Genomic DNA, 19,376 nt, shown 5'->3' on the forward strand with positions numbered 1-19,376 from the left:
TGCAAGCTGTCCTCTGATATATGTGCTGTGGCATGCATTTCCTTCTCATACCATACACGCACACACACACACACACTAAATAAAATTGTTAACAAAACTTTAAGAAGAATTTTACGAAGTACAGAAGACAAAATAATACATTAAATTATAATACAGAGATGCAATCAACAAAAAGTACTATGAGGAACCAAACAAGAATAATGACCCAAAAGAAGCAAAAATGAGAAAAGGAAGAAAAAAAAAGAAATAGATCTAGAGGACTGTCTGCAGCTAATGTTGGATGGGGAAGGGAAAACCACTTCCTTCAGTGTTATAGCCATTGGTAAGATGCCCATGCTCTGTAAATGACCCAATGAAACAACTTGCTGGGAGACAGACACTAATGAATGTAGAGGCAGGCTAGCTGGGAAGAGGAAAGCAATGGACGGGAGTGGGAGGAGGAAAGGGAGAATATGATGGAAATACTTTAAAAATATTATTATAAAATATACACAAATCCTGCCAGGTAGAGGCGCTCACCTTTAATCCCAGCACTCGGGAGGTAGAGACAGGCGTATCACTGTGAGTTCAAGACCAGCTTGGTCTCCATATGAATTCTAGGACAGTCAGGGCTGTTACAGAGAAACCCTGTCTTGAACAACCAACCAACCAACCAACTAACCAACAAAACAAAACTCACAAATTCTATCAATAATCTAGATGTATATAAATAAATAAATTCCAAAGGACCTATGAAGACCATTTCAAGAGAAAACCCTGAGAATTCTAAAGTTTTAACACTAAGCAAGTTTTATAGTTTAAATTTCAAGAGCATAATTGTAAAGACTTATACATTGCTTTTCAAAAATGGGCAGAAATGCATTTTTTTCTATACATTATACACTCCCAATTAAAAATCTGTGGGAAAAGAAGCTGGCAATAAAACAGCTCCCAAATTCAGAGGCTGTTTAGAAATGAGCAGTGACAAAGTTCCTGCCAAAACCTATGTATACAAGTAGCATGCAGACCTTTCTGTGTGCTCTTCTATATAAGGCAGTGACATGAGCAAGTTCATTGTGCTCCACAGCAAAGGCACAAAGCTGGATAAGAATCTTGTTTCATTGCTAGAAATTACAAGTTCCAAACCCTCTAGATTATATCTCTTTTTTCCTCAGAATGGAAAAACAGTGGAGGCTTAATTCCAAATAAAATAAAATCATCTTATGCTAAAGTAATAGTTTACTACATTTCCCCCAAATATCAAAGATAAGAATGTAACTTGAATAAGGGTCATGAACTGGTTGGCCACAATTAGCGAGTGGTTTTATGAATTACAATGAATGCAGCTATGCTCTAATAATGACAGTATCAAAGAGGAAATAACCTCTCTGGCAGGCGTACAGCTGCTTACAAGTGCCAGTGCTGGAAGCTCAGAGTAAGTCAATGGGAGGAGGATGTCAGAAGGAGCCCAACTGAACAGACACAAGGACGGCATGCTTAGGAAACTCACAAGCAGATAAAGAGGTAAGTAGCTAACAAATACGTATGGAATATAACTTAGATTTTTGCTGTTTCCATCTTAATCTTCAGGAGCTTTGTTTCCACAGTCTTTTCTATCTATTCAGTGGATTAAAGTTTATAAATACGAAGGGCTAAATTAATATGGGGATTGTGAGTATAATGAACAAATAACTTCATCTTCCTCTTAGAGTGCTTCTCAAGGGAATCGGGAAGAGAAAAGAAGTACTTTAAAAAGAACGGTTCAAATTTGGCAGACTTACGTGATCACATTTAAAGCCTTGTAGAAAGACACAGTTATTACTAAAATCAAGTACTTGGCTAGTAATACTTTGGACTACTTTCTCTCCAACTAAAGGAATTATAAAATGAGTCATAAAAAAGCATTTAAATCAGCACCCATCAGAAAAATGATCACAGCACTCAGATTCTCAGCGGGTAAATCCTGACTCAGCCCTTAGGTGGGCTTGAGTCTGACTGGGTGGGTGGCAGTACTTACCGAATCCCTTACTTGCAACTCTTTAGAGCTCTGACCACTGCTGTGTGTTTTCTACAGTTAAGGAGAAAGTACCCAAGGGTCAGAGAGCATGTAGTGTGCTATGTTCTCTAGCACTGCCTCTGTGGCAAATCAGAAATACAGTATTTTTGTGGGTACTGGCTGAACTATCACAAATGCATACTAACCTATCAAAATAGGAGGGTGTACTTAGTTAGCTCTAGTGTTTTTTATTTATTTATTTATTTATTTATTTATTTATTTAATTTTTTTTTACTGATTTCTGGAAATAACACAACCTCTCTGTGTCTAAGGGAAACTCTCTGGTATTTAAGTTCAAATCCTTCTCTTAAAATTACATTAAAAAGGATGAGAAACTAACATCTATTTTCTTCTACCTCTATTTTTTTTTTCATTGAATCTTCTGAAATCTAAGCCTCTAGAAAAAGACTAAAACTCTGGATGCCTTACCAGCAAACATGGACAGATGCGTACACATTCCCACCTTGCAGAACCTGAATCTTTAAAAAGGAATATAAGTCAACCTTGGCTTTGAATGTTTGGCATGGGTACAACGCCTTGAAAAAGCAGATGACAAGTTTAGCTACTGACCATGCTGACCACTGTCTGGTACTGGACTGAGTCACAGAACAGCGAACGGTTTGCTCTTATAGAATGTCGGAACAAAGCACAAATCCTGAACACATTCTACAGAATATATGTGATCATTTGATCTTGTCTAACCATTCTGGATTAAAGACAGAATCAGTAGCAAAGGAGATGAAGCTGGTTGCCGAGGAACAGGGGACTAAAGTGCACTGGGCAGCTCTGCTGATACTCATGGTGATAATACCCACCATTGGGGGGAACATCCTTGTTATTCTGGCTGTGTCGCTGGAGAAAAGGCTGCAATATGCTACCAACTACTTTCTAATGTCCTTGGCGGTGGCTGATTTGCTGGTTGGATTGTTTGTGATGCCGATTGCCCTCTTGACAATCATGTTTGGTAAGTATTTCCCTTTGTTCCTGCCATTGAACCCCATCCACTAAAGAACCTGACATTCGTTTGATCTTTATTTTCTTTGAAATAAAAGATGGACCTGGATTAAAGACATAGAAGGGAACATTCCCTTATTTTTTCTATGATTTGTAGTAAATGTAAAAGGACACAAAAGTAATTTCTTAGGAACAATTTTACCCCCTCCTCAGCCACCTTATAAAATCATTAATTTGGCAATATTCACAGTTTCTGCATGCATTACCTAAAAATTATAAGAGTAAAAAAACCCACACTTGTCAAAAAAACTATTCACTTTTTCTTTAACAAAGTATCAATACCTTGCAAAACCCTGGGACTTTACTAATAGAATCACTGAATCATCGAGTCCCATTCCTATTACAGTTCTTGCCTTGAACCTTTAAGAAAAGATGTTTAGTTACAAAAGGAAATTGTCTGGCTCAAAGTACCTCAAGAGAAGACCCATCTGTTTAACTTTTTTATGGTATCTGACCATCTGTGTTCCCAATAAACCTGTAAGTCAATAAAATAAGTGGAACAGATCCTGAGTTACTATGATAATAAAAATATAGTTTGACTTTCAGATCTTGTTATAATAAAAAAGAGATAATATATTAAAGTAGGCATAAGGAGTTTCTTCTGTGTGTACATTATCCCAAACCATGTTAGCAAACACAAATGATTTTATTGAGAAATTATGAGGGCTCCTAGTTTCAAAGTCAGCACTAAAAGAACATTTAATTAGTTAATGTTTGGGATAAACTGATATTCCACTAATAAACCACTTAAGAAAATTATAGATGCTCAGGCTTCCAAGAATTGTGCTTATATGTGGAGAATAAACACACAAGTTATAGAAGTAAAATTTATTAATCCAGAGCACACTCATTTATTAAATTAAAAAGTAAAGAAAAACTACTATTGCAATTATTTCTTATAGGAAACAACAGGAAGACATATAAAATGAAGAAGCTGTGTCTTTACATGTAGTAAGATGGTCAGAAGTTAAAACTTCCTACTGCAAAGCAACACTCACCCAGCTTTAAACGATAAACAAGCTTCTACTGTCCTATTAGATTCTCTAATCAGTAGTATTGTTTCGCTCTCTTTTCCCTTTCCTTTGGTGATTCTGTAATCTCTTGAATATCCCAATGGTATGCGTTAATCACATAAGAAACGACACTCTAGTAACAACCTGGAGCTCAAAGAATTTAGGAAGGATGATTCAGGGATGTATGTGGAAGGACCTCACAGGATTAAAAATTCTCAACTCCATAACAACAGCTTGCAGAATAAAACTGTACTCTTTGATGCTTTGCTAGGCATACAGAAAAATATCAAAATGCATTATCTTTAAATCAATAAAATGCATTATCTTTGTTTTACTAACATAAAATTGAAAATATTGGATAAAGAATTGAAGGAATTTTACAGAAGTAAATTTTAATTTGAAAGCTTAGTCCGCAACTACCAAATATCTACTATACGCAAAATTCTGAGCTAGGTACTTAAATCATTGCATTAGGATAAGGAACTTAACACAGAAAAGTCTATAGTGTTCAAGTTAGCTGATAAACACTCCACAAGGAGTTTTCAAATAGTAGGCACCCCATGAGATAAAGAAACTGCTTATACAGAAAAGTATTGCTTAAGATATTCTCCCCCCACCCCCAGACAGGGTTTCTCTGTCTAGCTTTGGAGCCTGTACTGAAACTTATTCTGTACACCAGGCTGGCCTTGAACTCACAGAGATCCACCGGTCTCTGCCTCCCTAGTGCTGGGATTAAAGGCATGGACCACCATCGCCTGGCTATAAAACACAGCAGAAAACTAAACATTTTAACATAAAATATATAGAACACCTACATACTTATACCTTAAATTATAACCCATCTTAACAGCATTTCATTCTTCAAATACTTATAAAACAATTATCATACAATGTCTTATAGTCTCAAGCACGTTGATACCAGTAATTATGCTGCACAAAGGAGTTATTAGATTGGGGGATGGGGAAGCAACCCTAACCAATCTGGGAATGTAATCACTGTTTAAAATGTCACAGTATGAATTCACTATTTAAGACATAATCCATGACCACGGGGCATATGGACAGATGCTACCCTTGAAAAGCACCAATCGAATGTCTAGTAACTATCTGAAGTGAATGGGTAGGGACCTGACTTCAAATAGTAAGATCTTTATATATCCTTTTCCAGATAGATAAATACTAAGACTTTCTAAGCTAACACATTTGCAAGAATTTTTGATAATTTTTAAAAGTAGCAGTAAGCCGGGCGGTGGTGGCGCACGCCTTTAATCCCAGCACTCGGGAGGCAGAGGCAGGCGGATCTCTGTGAGTTCGAGACCAGCCTGGTCTACAAGAGCTAGTTCCAGGACAGGCTCCAAAGCCACAGAGAAACCCTGTCTCGAAAAACCAAAAAGTAGCAGTAAGCAATGTATAATTTCCCCTAATTATATGGGAAATCTTCAGAACTTCTGAAACCTACAAACCAAAGTGTTCTTGGTTATATAATCATAAAAGATCAATCACCATTAGGAACAATTTAAGCTATTACAAGAAGCCACTAAAAACCTCTACAGCAGTTAAGCATTCTAATAAACTCAAACTTTAAAAAGAATGAGCTAGAAATAACAAAGTGGCCCTGGTGTTCTTAACTGAGGGATATTTTATTCAAACATTTATTTGTAATATTTAACTCCGTATTACCTGAATTTCTGTTTTACCAAGACTATGACACTCTTGACATGACACTTTTAACTTCTCTGCCAAATCTTCTTTGGGAACACTGGATGCAATATTTACAGGTTTATTTACCTATTTATTTTTATTGTTTTATCTCTTATTCTTAAAACCCATGATCATAATACAATAGCTTTTAACACAAACCCTAAAAATACCTACATTAGAAATACTTGGGCAGAGAAGTCTGAGGCAGGAAGACTGCAAACTGGATGGGAGCCCTAGGGTACACAGCAGTAATAAGTAACAACATATTCCTCCTCTAAGCAGAAGCATGGACACAGCCCAGTTACAATATGCATATAACAAATAGAGGTAACATTCAATTTTACTAAGACACTTCTGATAAATTTCAGCCCTGCAGTAGGTATGTTCCCACTGTGTTCTCTGCCTCCCCAGTACAGGCTCACATTCAAGCAGATGCACTGCACTCTCTGCACTCTTGCTCTACGTGCACAGATAAAGACACTGGTTTTACATGGGTTGGGGGATCTGGTTTGTTTCTGAACATGTGTGCCTTCACTGCTATTTGGTTGACTATAGTCACTGTTCAGAACAGTAACAACTGTTATTCTGAGTGCTCTCTCTGAATACACACCGTTTCAAATACTTTGCAACATTATTTTATTGTATTTCAAAGCTTTAAATACAATAATGTAGCAAGCTTATAAAACAGGTAATGGCACCACCGCAGACAAGATCTACAACAGTTAACTAAATTTTTTGAGATGATAAAATAAGTGGCAGCAATATGTGGATCCAGGGCTGATTCTGGAAAATTCCTATGCTCAGTCCTTATTGCTCTACTCTGCCTTCTCAAAGACAAATGCTGATTCTACCAACCCAAAGTATTATGTTCAGCATATGGGACTAACAAGAAAGCATATAGAATTTTGGGAATGGTGAGGCAGAACCCTGTATCTTTCAATTAAAAATACATTTCACATTATGTGACAGAATACTTAGGCCTCACCTAGTACTTGTACAAATCCTTGAGATGACCAACTAACCTATTTTCTGAGGAAGGTACTAGAAACAGTCAATGCCTATGAAGTTGCCAAACCTTGCTGGGAGGCAAACAGGAACGTAGGCAGCACGCGAGTGACTACCCTCCCAGACATGGTCTCTACAGCTGCAGTTTCACAACACAGCACTGTCTTAACTAACAGCTGAGTAAAAGATCTATAAACCAAAGACATGTTTTGCTCCTCAAATATTTCTCTATGACATTTAGCCTACAATTACTTTGGGTACCCAGAGAAATGTCATTATTCAAATATTCCTTTTTTTAGTTTTAGTTCAAAGGCAATAAAGGAAGACAGTTGGATTGGAGAATAGTTTAATGGCATAGTGCTTGCTTAGTCTCGAGGCTCTGGTTCACTTCCGGGATGGTGGTGGTGGTGGTGATAAGGTTTGAAGAAAAGAGACTAGGCTGGGTAGAATTTGTTTTTCAGAAAATTTTATGTGAGAGTCCAAGAAAAGCAGTTACTAGTCTATGTGCCAGATTAACTTCTCATAGATACTATTTTTCTTTTCTTTTTAAACTTAAATCTTTCCTGTTCACTTGATTATTAAAAATTTAATTAATACACAATCCAAGTTCTTGCTACAAATAAGTGGAACATAAGGCATTACAAAAAACAAATGTAGTTATAAATGAACCCGATGCTTCCTATATCTCCATGGGTGCCCCACCATCAGACTACATTCCTAGCTCCTTTTGTGCTTTTCTACACTGTTGCATTTTTGTTTTGGAGATAGGTTCTTGTTATGTTGTCAAGGCTGGCTTTCATTTGGCTATGAAGCCCAGGCTAGCCTGAAAGTTTTCATTTTCCTGCTTCAGCCTCCAAGTGCTGGGATCACAAGCAAGTGTTATCATGCCCATAATTACATTCTTGCTTTCTCCACACCCCATTTAGATTTTATTTTAATCTTACTTTATGTGTTACTTAGCTTGCATGTACACCTGTGCACCATGGGTGTGCCTGATTCTGGCGAAGGACAGAAAAGCATGTCAGGTCCTCTGGAACCACAGCTGTAGATGGTTCTGAGTTGTCATATGGTGCTAGGAATTAAACACAGATCCTCTAGAAGAGCAGCCAGGCTCTGAACCACTTTCTTGCTTTTAATAAAAGGTTTCTATTAATTCAGTGCCATTATATTGCTTTCCTAAGTCTATCCATTAGTATTTCATGAAAGGTGGGATCTTAAAGATATATCTCTCTCAATCTTATAAAATCCTGCTCTTTCTTCAAATCTATACCACTGCCAGATAGTTCTGATTAAAATAAGAATGTTCTAGTGATCTGAACTAATTTTAATTCTCATTTTTCCAAAATTGGTGTTCATAAATACATTAGCTCTGTTGGAAAATAAGGCTAACAGGCCTCCTAGGCCTAATGAAGTCAGCACTGGAAGACTTGCCCTTTTAGCCTATAAGCAGAAATACCATGGGTCAAAGAGTCAAATTCCAAAGGCATGTAGTTTTTATGTGTTCCCTGTGGCTTCCTGCTCATGGCTACAAGATTTATGACTAGAATTTTCCAGACCTTAATTTTCAAATGTAGAATACATAATTAAGAATAGCTAAGTAGGCAAGTTTAAATTAGTAGCAAAGTATTTTATTTTGAAAAGTTCTACAGAAACTGTATGCACGTGAGGATAAAACATAGCCAGGTGTGGCAGAAGGGTTGCATATTTTAGGTCAGCTTGAGTCACGTGGTACTATCTCAAACAAAACAAAACAAAACAAAACAAAACAAAACAAAACAAAACAAAACAAAACTAATAAACCAAAAAAACAAAACAATGCAAGCAACAGAATAGCAGTAATTTCAGTGGTATAAAGGCTGCTTTGCATAATTCAGGTCCTGCTTCAATCTCTAGCAACATACATGTTCTTAAAGTATTTTTATTTTTGATGAGGATCTTGCTATGTTGCAGGCTGGATTAAGGCCTGGAATCAAGTGACCCTTCCATGTCTACTTCCACAGTAACTGGAACTATAGGGACTACACAATCCTAATTTTTCTATTTCCCTACTCCTCGCCCAGAATCTAGGGTATTGCTTCCCATGAGGGTCCACTGTGAAACTCTTAATCACTGACTCTTTCCCTTTTTACACTGTTTGCCTTTAATGTCGGGTAGTTAAAGAATGCACTGCTATTTTCCACTGACGACAGAAAACTGGAACACTACAGTTAAGAAAATTCAACTGCTTAGGTTCTATCACAGGTCTTTGCTCTAAGAGGCTCTCATGAGGTTTCGTGTGTGTATGTCAGGAGTTTTCTTCAATCACTTTCCATTGTATTTTTTGAGACAGGCTCTCTCAACTGAACCCAGAGCTCACTGATTTGACTAGCCTGGCTGGCCAGCAGGTCCCAGAGACCCTTCTCTGTCTTCCTAGCACTGGGGATTATCCCAATACGAGATTGTAAGTGCGGACTGTCACATGTGGCTTTTATAAGGGTTTCGAGGCTCTGACCTCAGTTCTCATGCTTGATTGGAAGCACTTTAGCTCCTAAATGCTTTCTAGGAGACACTCTGAGTGTCTATCTCACACAAGTACACCCAGACATATGTTTTAAGACTAAAATAGCCTTTCCTACAGTCTTCCCACAGAATAGATGTTTAAGCTTTCATTTCCACAGAACATGTGGGGATGGTTTACTGCATTCTCATACAATGCCTGTATGTATCAGATGGAACCCAAGAGCCTACTTTCCCAAACAATGACCCAGGTGACATTCATCTCTATTCACTATTTGTAATCAGGGTACACAATGTTCTAAAGGATGTTTTCAATTAATATTTCAATTTTGATAAATGTTCTTCCCTCCATAAACTCATATTCAAAGACTTAATTACATCTGAATTGACTCATCTGAAACATCAAGGACATCTCCATAGTCATTTTAAGAGGCTAAAAAATATGTACTGGAGTAAGAAAAAAGGTTAATCTGAAGACTGCTATTCTATAAACAAAAAAATTCTTTTTCTTTCAGAGGCTATATGGCCCCTCCCATTGGTCCTGTGTCCCGCCTGGTTATTCCTTGATGTTCTCTTTTCAACTGCCTCCATCATGCATCTCTGTGCTATTTCAGTGGATCGCTACATAGCCATCAAAAAGCCAATACAGGCCAATCAGTGCAACTCCCGGGCTACTACATTCGTCAAGATTACAGTGGTGTGGTTAATTTCAATAGGTATGTGGGGAATGCAAAAGGTATCAGTGGAGTGTCCAGTCTTTATTTCCATATGGCCAGAATGCCAGGTCTGGTACCTAGAAAAACTCAGAGGCCAAGGAAACCCATTGATATCCAAGAACTTGCACACCACATTCACTGTGCAGCTTCTAAGCCATTATCAATAAAACCTACATTAGCAGTAAGCCTTTGGAACCGCTCAGTATTTTCTGAGGTCCCATCATACTTCGATTTTGATATTCAGGAAATTTAAGCCGCAAACTGTGTTATATTTGCCAATAAATTATTAAGTTCTAACTAGCATGAGGAATCTAACCACCAAAGTAAAACAGCAAAAAGTAAAATGCATCTTAAATCACATTTAACAGCATAAACAAGAGAGGAGAAAAAGACAACAAAGCCAAACTTTGTAAGCAGGCACTAAAAAACATAAATTCATCCAGGAAGCTGGATGTTCCAATGTGTACAGACTGAAAGCAGTTAAATATCCACTTTAGTGTCTTAACTGTCAAAAACATCTAAGATAGACGTTAAGCTAATGTTTAGAAATGGTTTATAGAAAGAAATCAATTTTATTTAAACTGTTCTATGATTCTGCACTAATCTTTTTGTTATTTTTAAAGATTTATTTATTTTTATTTTATGTATGAGTGCTTCGCCTGCATGTATATAAGTGTATCTTGTGTGTGCCTAGAGCCTGAGGGGGGGCTATGTGGGGCACTGGACCTCTTGGAAGTGGAATTTCAGCTGGTTGTGAGCTGTCATCTTGAAGGCTCAAGGCTAGCTATCAGAGTGCCTTGAATGAAGTGCATCGTCCATTCAAAGCTCTCTCAAGATAGTGCAGAAAAACAAACTTGCAGATTTTTAACAAATGATCTGATCAGCACATTCACTGCTTTGCAGCAGAAAGAAAAAATTTTTGAAGAAAATTAAGAATCCTGAAGTATTAGAAGGGGAGTAAAAACAAACAGACAAACAAACAAAAACTATTGCTTACTTCTCTCTAACCAGTGTAAAAATGTGCTCAATAAAGTAAGAAAGACATCAAGATTATCTTCACTTTCCTGAAATAATGGCTCCTCTTGGAAATGCCTGGGAGTAAACGTCAAGGCAAATTACTAGTCTGGCATGAAAGGAAGGAGAGTTAAAGAAATGTCTTCAGAATAGAGAGTTTTTTTTTACATATCAAATAGTAATGACCAGAACGAGAAAGTGAAGTGTCTGGTAAGGGAAAGAAGAGCGCAAATAAAAAGATAGGTCAGGGTCAGCAGACTTTTTTATAATGGGTGTAATGTGGTGACAGTTTGTTGGTTAGAGGGCATCTAAATTAAGGCTGGATAATATGACTATCAACATCAAATCTTTACTAAAAGTAAATTTCAAGCTTGTAAGAATACATGAACAAAAAAGAAAAAGTGTTTGGCAGTTATATGCGGTAAGTAAATATTAGGTTGCAGGCTCCATGGACTTAACTGTTCTGTAGAAGAATAAAAGTGTATGTTCCCTCTCTCTCTCTCTCTCTCTCTCTCTCTCTCTCTCTCTCTCTCTCTCTCTCTCTCTCGTTTACTTTTACCTCTCTGGCTATCAAACCCAAGTTGTTCTGGGTAAAAGAAGCTACAGTTATACTAATGAGGATGGCTGTTCTAGCAAAACTTACAGAAACAGAATGCCAGACAGTGTTCCTCTAGCTATAGACACTGATGCCCTGGAGCAGAGCACACAAACTCTTTTTTCCAGTGGTAAATATGTAACAGATGGCAAGGGTAGAGGCTGCTACTGTAAAAGGTTTGAGAAAACTGCCTTGTTAAAAACTGGGGTATTAGAAATAAGTTGTGAAGAAGACAGAGTGCTTTTGGACTTATTAAACAATATAAGATAAAAGATTAGGGGCTGGAGAGATGGCTCAGCAGTTAAGAGCATTGCCTGCTCTTCCAAAGGTCCTGAGTTCAATTCCCAGCAACCACATGGTGGCTCACAACCACCTATAATGAGGTCTGGTGCTCTCTTCTGGCCTGCAGACATACACAGAATATTGTGTACATAATAAATAAATAAATATTAAAAAAAAGATAAAAGATTAATCAGCTTGGGTCTGGAGAGATGGCTCAGCAATTAAGGGTACTGACTGCTTTCCCAAAGGACCCAGGTTCAAATCCCAGCACCATATGACAGCTTACAACTGTCTGTAATTCCAAGATTTGACACTCTCACACAGACTTACCTGAAGGCAAAACACCAACACACATAACATAAACTTTAAAAAAAGATTAATTAGCTCACATATTTAAAAAATATCTGCTGTTTTGAAGGTGTGACTCTTGTGTTCCCTTTTCTAATAACTACTTCACTGATCAACGTCATATTTAAATACTTTGTAGTACTTAAAATATTAAAGAAATAGCACAAGGTATACATACTATCAGCTATTAGAGTAACTCTCAACCTTGAAAACAAGTTTTCTTGTTTCTAAAGCAGCAATTTTTAAAGAAAGTCCATTTTTTCTTTATAAAGGTTTAAAATACATTCACAAATACCAAAAGAAAATTCTTAAGTGAAGGTGTATAACCTCAAAGATAATAGATAAATAGATACCATTTGAAAATGAAGACACTGAATCTCTTTAAATTCTCTCCAAATTAACTACTCTGGATATTAGCCTTATCTTCTGAGTTCTTTTCCAACCTGGAAAAAGCAGATTTGCTCATTTAGAGTTCTTTGTTTAGATTCCATTTGTAAAGGATCTGCTGTTAACACCTGACAGATCTGAAGATGAGGGTCTCAGGAATTATAATGCATTCATCAGCACGGAATTTCTAAAATTAACTCTCAAAACAACTAATCTAAGAACAAGAGGTCATGAAAATGACTCCATTTATCTTGCTTCATCTTCCTTAGGCATCGCCATCCCAGTCCCTATTAAAGGGATAGAGAATGATGTGATTAACCCAGACAACATCACCTGCGCGCTGAAGAAGGAACGCTTTGGCAACTTCATGCTCTTTGGCTCGCTGGCTGCGTTCTTTGCACCTCTTGCGATCATGATAGTCACCTACTTTCTTACTATTCATGCCTTACGAAAGAAAGCTTACTTGGTCAAAACCAAGCCATCTCAGCGCCTAACTTGGTGGACTGTGTCCACTGTTTTCCAAAGAGAAGAGTCATCCTTTTCTTCACCCGAAAAGGTTGCAATGCTGGATGGTTCTCACAAGGATAAAACTCTTCTTAACTCAGGTGATGAAACTCTTTTACGAAGAATGTCCTCAGTTGGAAAAAAATCACCACAGACCATTTCTAATGAACAGAGAGCCTCAAAGGTCCTTGGAATTGTATTTTTCCTCTTTCTACTTATGTGGTGTCCCTTTTTTATTACAAATATAACTTTAGCTTTGTGTGATTCCTGCAACCAGGCTACTCTCAAAACGCTTCTGGAGATATTTGTGTGGATAGGTTACATTTCCTCAGGGGTGAACCCTTTGATCTACACCCTCTTCAATAAAACCTTTCGGGAAGCATTCTGCAGATACATCACCTGCAATTACCGGGCCACAAAGTCAGTAAAAGTCCTTAGAAAATGTTCCAGTTCAATCTACTTTGGGAATTCAATGGTAGAAAACTCTAGATTTTTCACAAAACATGGAATTCGAAATGGGATCAATCCTGCCAAGTACCAGAGCCCAATGAGGCTCCGAAGTTCAACCATTCAGTCTTCATCAATCATTCTCCTAGATACACTTCTCCTCACTGAAAATGATGGTGACAAAACTGAAGAGCAAGTCAGCTATGTGTAGCAGAACGGGCAGTCCTCATCTAGCTCGAGTAAGGGGATGAGCACGATGCTAGTGCACCAAGACAAACGTACAGAATAAAAAATCGTCTCCTGAAAGCTAGAGTTAATATTCAGGTTGTCCAATTTCCTTATCTAAACAAAGCCAAAACATGGATAAAGTAGCTTTGTATGGCTACAAACAAAAGCAATTCCTACTCTGGTTTTCAAATGAAATAAAATTATATAAATCAATAAATTTTAGTCTTAAAAAAATCAATGTCATAAATTAAGTTCCCAATTGTATGTAAAATTGGGCTAAGAATAAAATAAAATGTTAACTCTCTAAGTTGGTTTTTTGTTTGTTTGTTTTGTTTAAGGGAAGGTTTCTCTGTGTAACAGTTCTGGCTGTCCTGGAACTTGCTTCATAGACCAGGCTGGCCTTGAACTCAGAGATCTGTCTGCCTCTGCCACCCAGGTGCTGGGATTAAAGTGCTGCCAAGGCCTGACTAGTTTTTTTTTTTTTTAATAGATAGCTAGATTGATTATGTATGCAGTGTTCTGCCTGCAAGCCAGAAAAGGACACCAGATCTCATTATAGATGGTTGTGAGCCGCCATGTGGTTGCTGGGAATTGAACTCATGTCCTCTGGAAAAGCAGCCAGTACTCCTAACTGCTGAGCCATCTCTGCAGTTCAACTCTCTAAAATTTTAAAAGCATAGGCATAAACAATAGTGACATGACCAAAAGACAAAAACAAATGACTGAAACAGTGATTATAGAATAGGGAGATGATGGTTCAGAACGAGAGCCTGAGTCTGGGTCCCTTGCACCCACACAGAAAGTGGGTATAGAAATGCCTGTCTGCAATCCTATTGCTGGTGAGGGCAGGAGGATCCCTAAGTTCCCTAGCCAGCAACTCTTGCTGGACCAATGAACTCCACATTCAGTGAGACCTCCCTCAATCCCATGAAAATGATACAAACTGGATTTTCTTCCCCCCAAAATATACATATAAAACCCTAAGACCAAAACAAACAACAAAAAACTTACAAAAAATCGTATTTGGAGGTAAGTGAGAGTGGCTTTAACGTAAGATAGTTAAACACAGTCATTTTTCTCATCAGGAGAGGACAGTAGTTAGATGTCAGGAAATGTAACAGGCCTTAGTAGTGGAACTGCTAACAGGCATTTTGTCAGCGGAAGCAGGTCCATTGGGAGAGGAGGAGGAGAAAGCAAATGAAATCACCCTTGGGTACTTGATCCGCACTATGCTCCTTAAAGGTGTGAAAACAACATGCTAAAACTGGAGCTATGGAACCCAATGCAGAGACCTAAGTAAGTGAGTGGTCTCATACAGAGGTTACCCCTGCTTGTATTTATCCAATGATGTGGCTGAACTTCTAGTACAAAATTTTTTATTTACTGTTTGTTGTTTCACCTTGCACTGTTAAGAGTTGGAAATGAGTCCAATCTGTACTGGATAGCTGACCGAACGTAGAAGTGATCTTTAGTTTAGCTGTACCCCAGGTTTTGAATCTACATTTTGTGCCATCCTTAGCAGGGATCAGCAAACAATGTCAGTTCTGCTGACTGCTGGGGCATTCATTCACTCAAAGCAAACAAATCTAAGCTGGAGGATGTGGCCACGAAGATGAGCCCACGTCTTGGCTTTGCCATCTAAAGCTGAGCTGTACTTATACTTTGACCTCCTGCTCTATCACTGAGCTTTCCTAGGCAATTGAGTTTAGGATAATTACCTTATAAAATGTGCGGGATGGATAATCTCAGTGTAAGTAAATCAGACATATACTCCTCTAGAGGAAGAATCTTTTCCAGAACATGGATGTACAGACCCCAATATGTACATATATGTATGGACTCTGAATCATCTGCCAGGCAAATTTTAATTAATTTATCATGAAAGCACTATGCACTTCCCCCTAGTGGTCTTAATACTTTTAAAAAATAGGATACAGATATAATAGTTCAGTTAAAAACAAACAAACAAATAACAACAAATATCAAAATAATTTATACTTCCCTACCCCCAAAATAGATTAAAAAAAAAAAAAAAAACAAAAGCCAGACATAGAGAAAAAGATTATTCTGTTTTGGTTTGAGGTTATAATCTGATGAGTCTGCCATATGTTACGATTTATATTCTTGTTATAGTAAACAGATTATTTTCTTCTCCTTCCTGATGCTATAGATTAAAGCCAGGGCCTCATGAAAGCCAAGACAAGTGTCTTATTGCAAAGCCACTTCCCTAACCTAAGGTGGCTACTGTCAGGCACCACACTGATAATACTCTAAGCTGTACATTTTATATACCTAGAAGCACATACAGGTGTTTCAGAAACTCTAAACACAGTTACTGGTAGTTACTGGTAACACTACCAAAGCACTGCCCAACATGCTCTGTACTGTTTGCAGGTTTCCATTACTGCACACCTACAAAAACATTAACAGAATCTATAAACTAGCTTCAGCTATTACTTAAAGTATCTTTGAGTTTATCTATAGCTAGTGAGATGATTCTAGTATTTCCAGATAGTCTATTGATTAAAATATAACATTATTATCAACTATTTGTGAAAAGGAACAACATAGTTTCAAAATTTTACTGTTATTTAATTGAAATTTCTATTTTATGACTATTTTTTTTTTAAAATGGCAGGTCTCAGTATATGTAGCCAAGGTTAGTCTTACACTTATGATCTTCCTGAAGGTGGGATTACAGGCATATACAACCATGATGTCTATCAACTTTTTAAAACCTCTATTTTGTTTCTTTGGTTTTGGATTTTGTCTTTTGATGCAGCGCTAGGGATCAAACTCAGGGTCTTGCAGATGACAGAATATTGCCCTACCACTGAGATCAACCCCCTAGTCCTACTTTGCCACTGATCATCATAATCATTATAAGCGAATAACAGTTTCCAAATCTGGAGAAAGACTGAAAATAGTATAAATGCATGGTCTATCTTGTGAAGAAAGGGAATAATACAGATGAGAATTATACACAAATTTAATTTCATTTCAACTGAGAAAGAATAAATGTTTTTGATATTTATGGCCAATCAGCATATCTAAAGAGATTGTTTTTGTTTTTATAAATCAAGACAAAATAAATCCTTTAGACATGGTCTAAGCTAAATGACTGAAAGGTTATTTTAAGAGATCAGAGATGATGGTGCACACCTGTAATCCTAGCACTTGGAAGGCTGAGGCAGGATGATTAGGAAGCCAGCCTGGGCTACACAGTCATAGTGAGTAGGAAGCCAGCCTGGAACAAGAACCTGGCTCAGAAACCAAACCCTGACTATCAGAGGAAAGGGAAAGACAAAAGAGTGAGCTCTGGAGAGATGGCTCAGCAGTTAAGAACATGTGTTGCTTCTGTAGAAGGTCTTAGGATCCACTCCCAGAACCCACATCAGTGGCTCACAACTCTAAGTAGATCTGATACCAGGTACTGACCTCTGTGGTTTCTGCACACATGTGATGCACATACATACATGCAGGTAAAACACATAGTTAAAAAAAGAACAAAAAAAACCCCAAAAAACTAGAGTACAATACTTGAAAGTAAATGATGTCACATGAGGAAACATAAGAATTTTAGACAACAAGACAGACACTTCTCAAATATTAAATACAACCAGGAAACTGAGAACAATATTCTATTAGAGCCTCTTCAAGGAAGACAGAGCTCTGACAAAAACAAAGGGGGAGAGAAAGCTAGATTTACCATGAGACTATTTGGAATCTAAGGCTCATCATTTAGCTCCACAATGCAAACTTTGTGAAATTTAATAGTCTCAGTGTAAAAAAATATGTATTTAATATAGGCCAACAAGATGGCTTAGTAGGGAAAGGCACTTTGCTGCCAAGCCTGAGGACTTTAGTTTGATCTCTGGGACCCATGTGGTACAAGAGAATTGACTCTCACATTTTTCCTTCCACTTTCACAAGTGCATGGTGGTACACACACGCCCACAGACATACATATACAACTAAGTAAAAGTAATAAAACATTTAAAAAGAGTATTTACTGATTTCTAAGTTCTTTTCACCTTTAAAAATTCATATTTGGAAAAAATGCATTGAAGTAAAATTTAAAGAACTTACTTTTAAACTAATTGACCACATTTAATTTTCTTCATCTATAAAAATGTTTTAAGCAAGATACTCAACACTTCCTAGCAACTACCTCTTCAAGAAGGTATTCTGGAAGACAACTCATCAAGGTCCTTTAAGCCACACACAGGGTATACACCTGTAACCTCTGCTACTTAGGAAGCGGAGGCAGGAAAAGCTCTTGAGCCCAAGTTCAGGACCAGCCTGGGTAACACAGAACATGCACATACATCATTTGACTCACTAGCGCCACCTGACTATCATGGTGTAAAAGGAGTTCACAAACAAAAGATGGCTCACAGGTGACACCTGCTGCTGAAACTGGGATTTAGAACATGTATGAGCCATAATAAGAGACCAAAAAATTAAAAAAGCAGATATTACAGAAAACTGAACAGAAAAATGTCATTTTAATTCTCAAATTCACAATGTTTTTTTTTTTTTCAGACACACAGAAGCAACCTTACTGGCATTCCTCTGAACTTCGATATATTCAGGTATTTAAACTTTTATGTAAAAAACAGAATACAAACAGAATCTGAAAATAAAAATTATTACCTGAATAAAATGAAGCCAAGCGATTCTACTGCTGCTCTCCTGACATCATCATTAACATCACTTACCTAGGGGGAAAATTTAAGATGATTGTAACACACATTACAATACACACTCCATTAATACACTGAGATAAACAGCATCACTCAAATGTAAATTAGGCCTTAATATTTTTGATAAGTTTTTTCTTTACTAAGTATATAAAAACAAATATATACAGTATACCTTAAATATATACAGTAAATAAATTTAAAAAATAATAACACTTGTAGTTTTTTTTTTGTTGTTGTTTTGTTTTGTTTCTTGAGACAGGGTTTCGCTGTAGTTTTAGAGCCTGTCCTGGAACTAGCTCATGTTGTTTTTAAAAGTCTTTCCTAGTTCACCTTTAATCCCAGCATAAGGAAAGCAGAGAAAGGTATATCCCTGTGAGTTTGAGATCAAAATTATCTTCATATGATGTTCAAGGCTAACCAGTATCTCTCAAAAAATAAAATAAAATAAAAAACCCTCTTTCCTTAATTTGAAAAACTAAATCAAAGAATTCCACGTTGAGGCTTCTTAGTTAGATGCCTTTGTGGCCTGGTGAGGTTATGGTTCAGAACCACTTAAGACTAATTCAGCTGCGTTGTAGCTTTTGTGGGCATAAGAACACTCAAGTATTCCTTTGATGTTTCCAAATGATATGCCCCAAGACCTGATGTGGGATTCCCCTCTGTATGCTGTGAATATCATTGGTTAATAAAGAAACTGTCTTGAGCCCATGATAGGGCAGAACTTAGGTGGGGGGTAAACTAAACTGAATGCTGGGAGAAAGGAGGCAGAGTAAGAGAGAGGTCATGTAGTCCCACCAGAGCCAGATGGAACTTTACCTGGTAAGCTACTGCCACATGGCGATACACAGATTATTAGAAATGGGTTAAATTAAGATGTAAATGTTA

General features: G+C 37.3%; 2 protein-coding genes across 2 annotated transcripts in view; one reads left to right on the forward strand and one right to left on the reverse strand.

Annotated features, from left to right (window-relative positions):
• Psmd1 (proteasome 26S subunit, non-ATPase 1) overlaps nt 1-19,376 on the reverse strand; it is a 78,887-nt gene that overhangs the window by 27,695 nt on the left and 31,816 nt on the right. The window contains exon 16 of the mRNA XM_005361767.3: nt 18,442-18,506. Within this exon, the coding sequence (XP_005361824.1) occupies nt 18,442-18,506 (65 nt within the window). The remainder of the gene's footprint in view (nt 1-18,441; nt 18,507-19,376) is intronic.
• Nucleotides 2,695-13,846, forward strand: Htr2b (5-hydroxytryptamine receptor 2B). The gene is made up of 3 exons (XM_005361766.3): nt 2,695-2,999; nt 9,780-9,980; nt 12,876-13,846. Exons 1-3 carry the CDS (start codon nt 2,774-2,776, stop codon nt 13,766-13,768), a joined length of 1,320 nt encoding a protein of 439 aa, XP_005361823.2. The 5' UTR covers nt 2,695-2,773; the 3' UTR covers nt 13,769-13,846.

Source organism: Microtus ochrogaster, linkage group LG4 (assembly GCF_000317375.1).
Source record: "Microtus ochrogaster isolate Prairie Vole_2 linkage group LG4, MicOch1.0, whole genome shotgun sequence".
NCBI lineage: Eukaryota > Metazoa > Chordata > Mammalia > Rodentia > Cricetidae > Microtus > Microtus ochrogaster.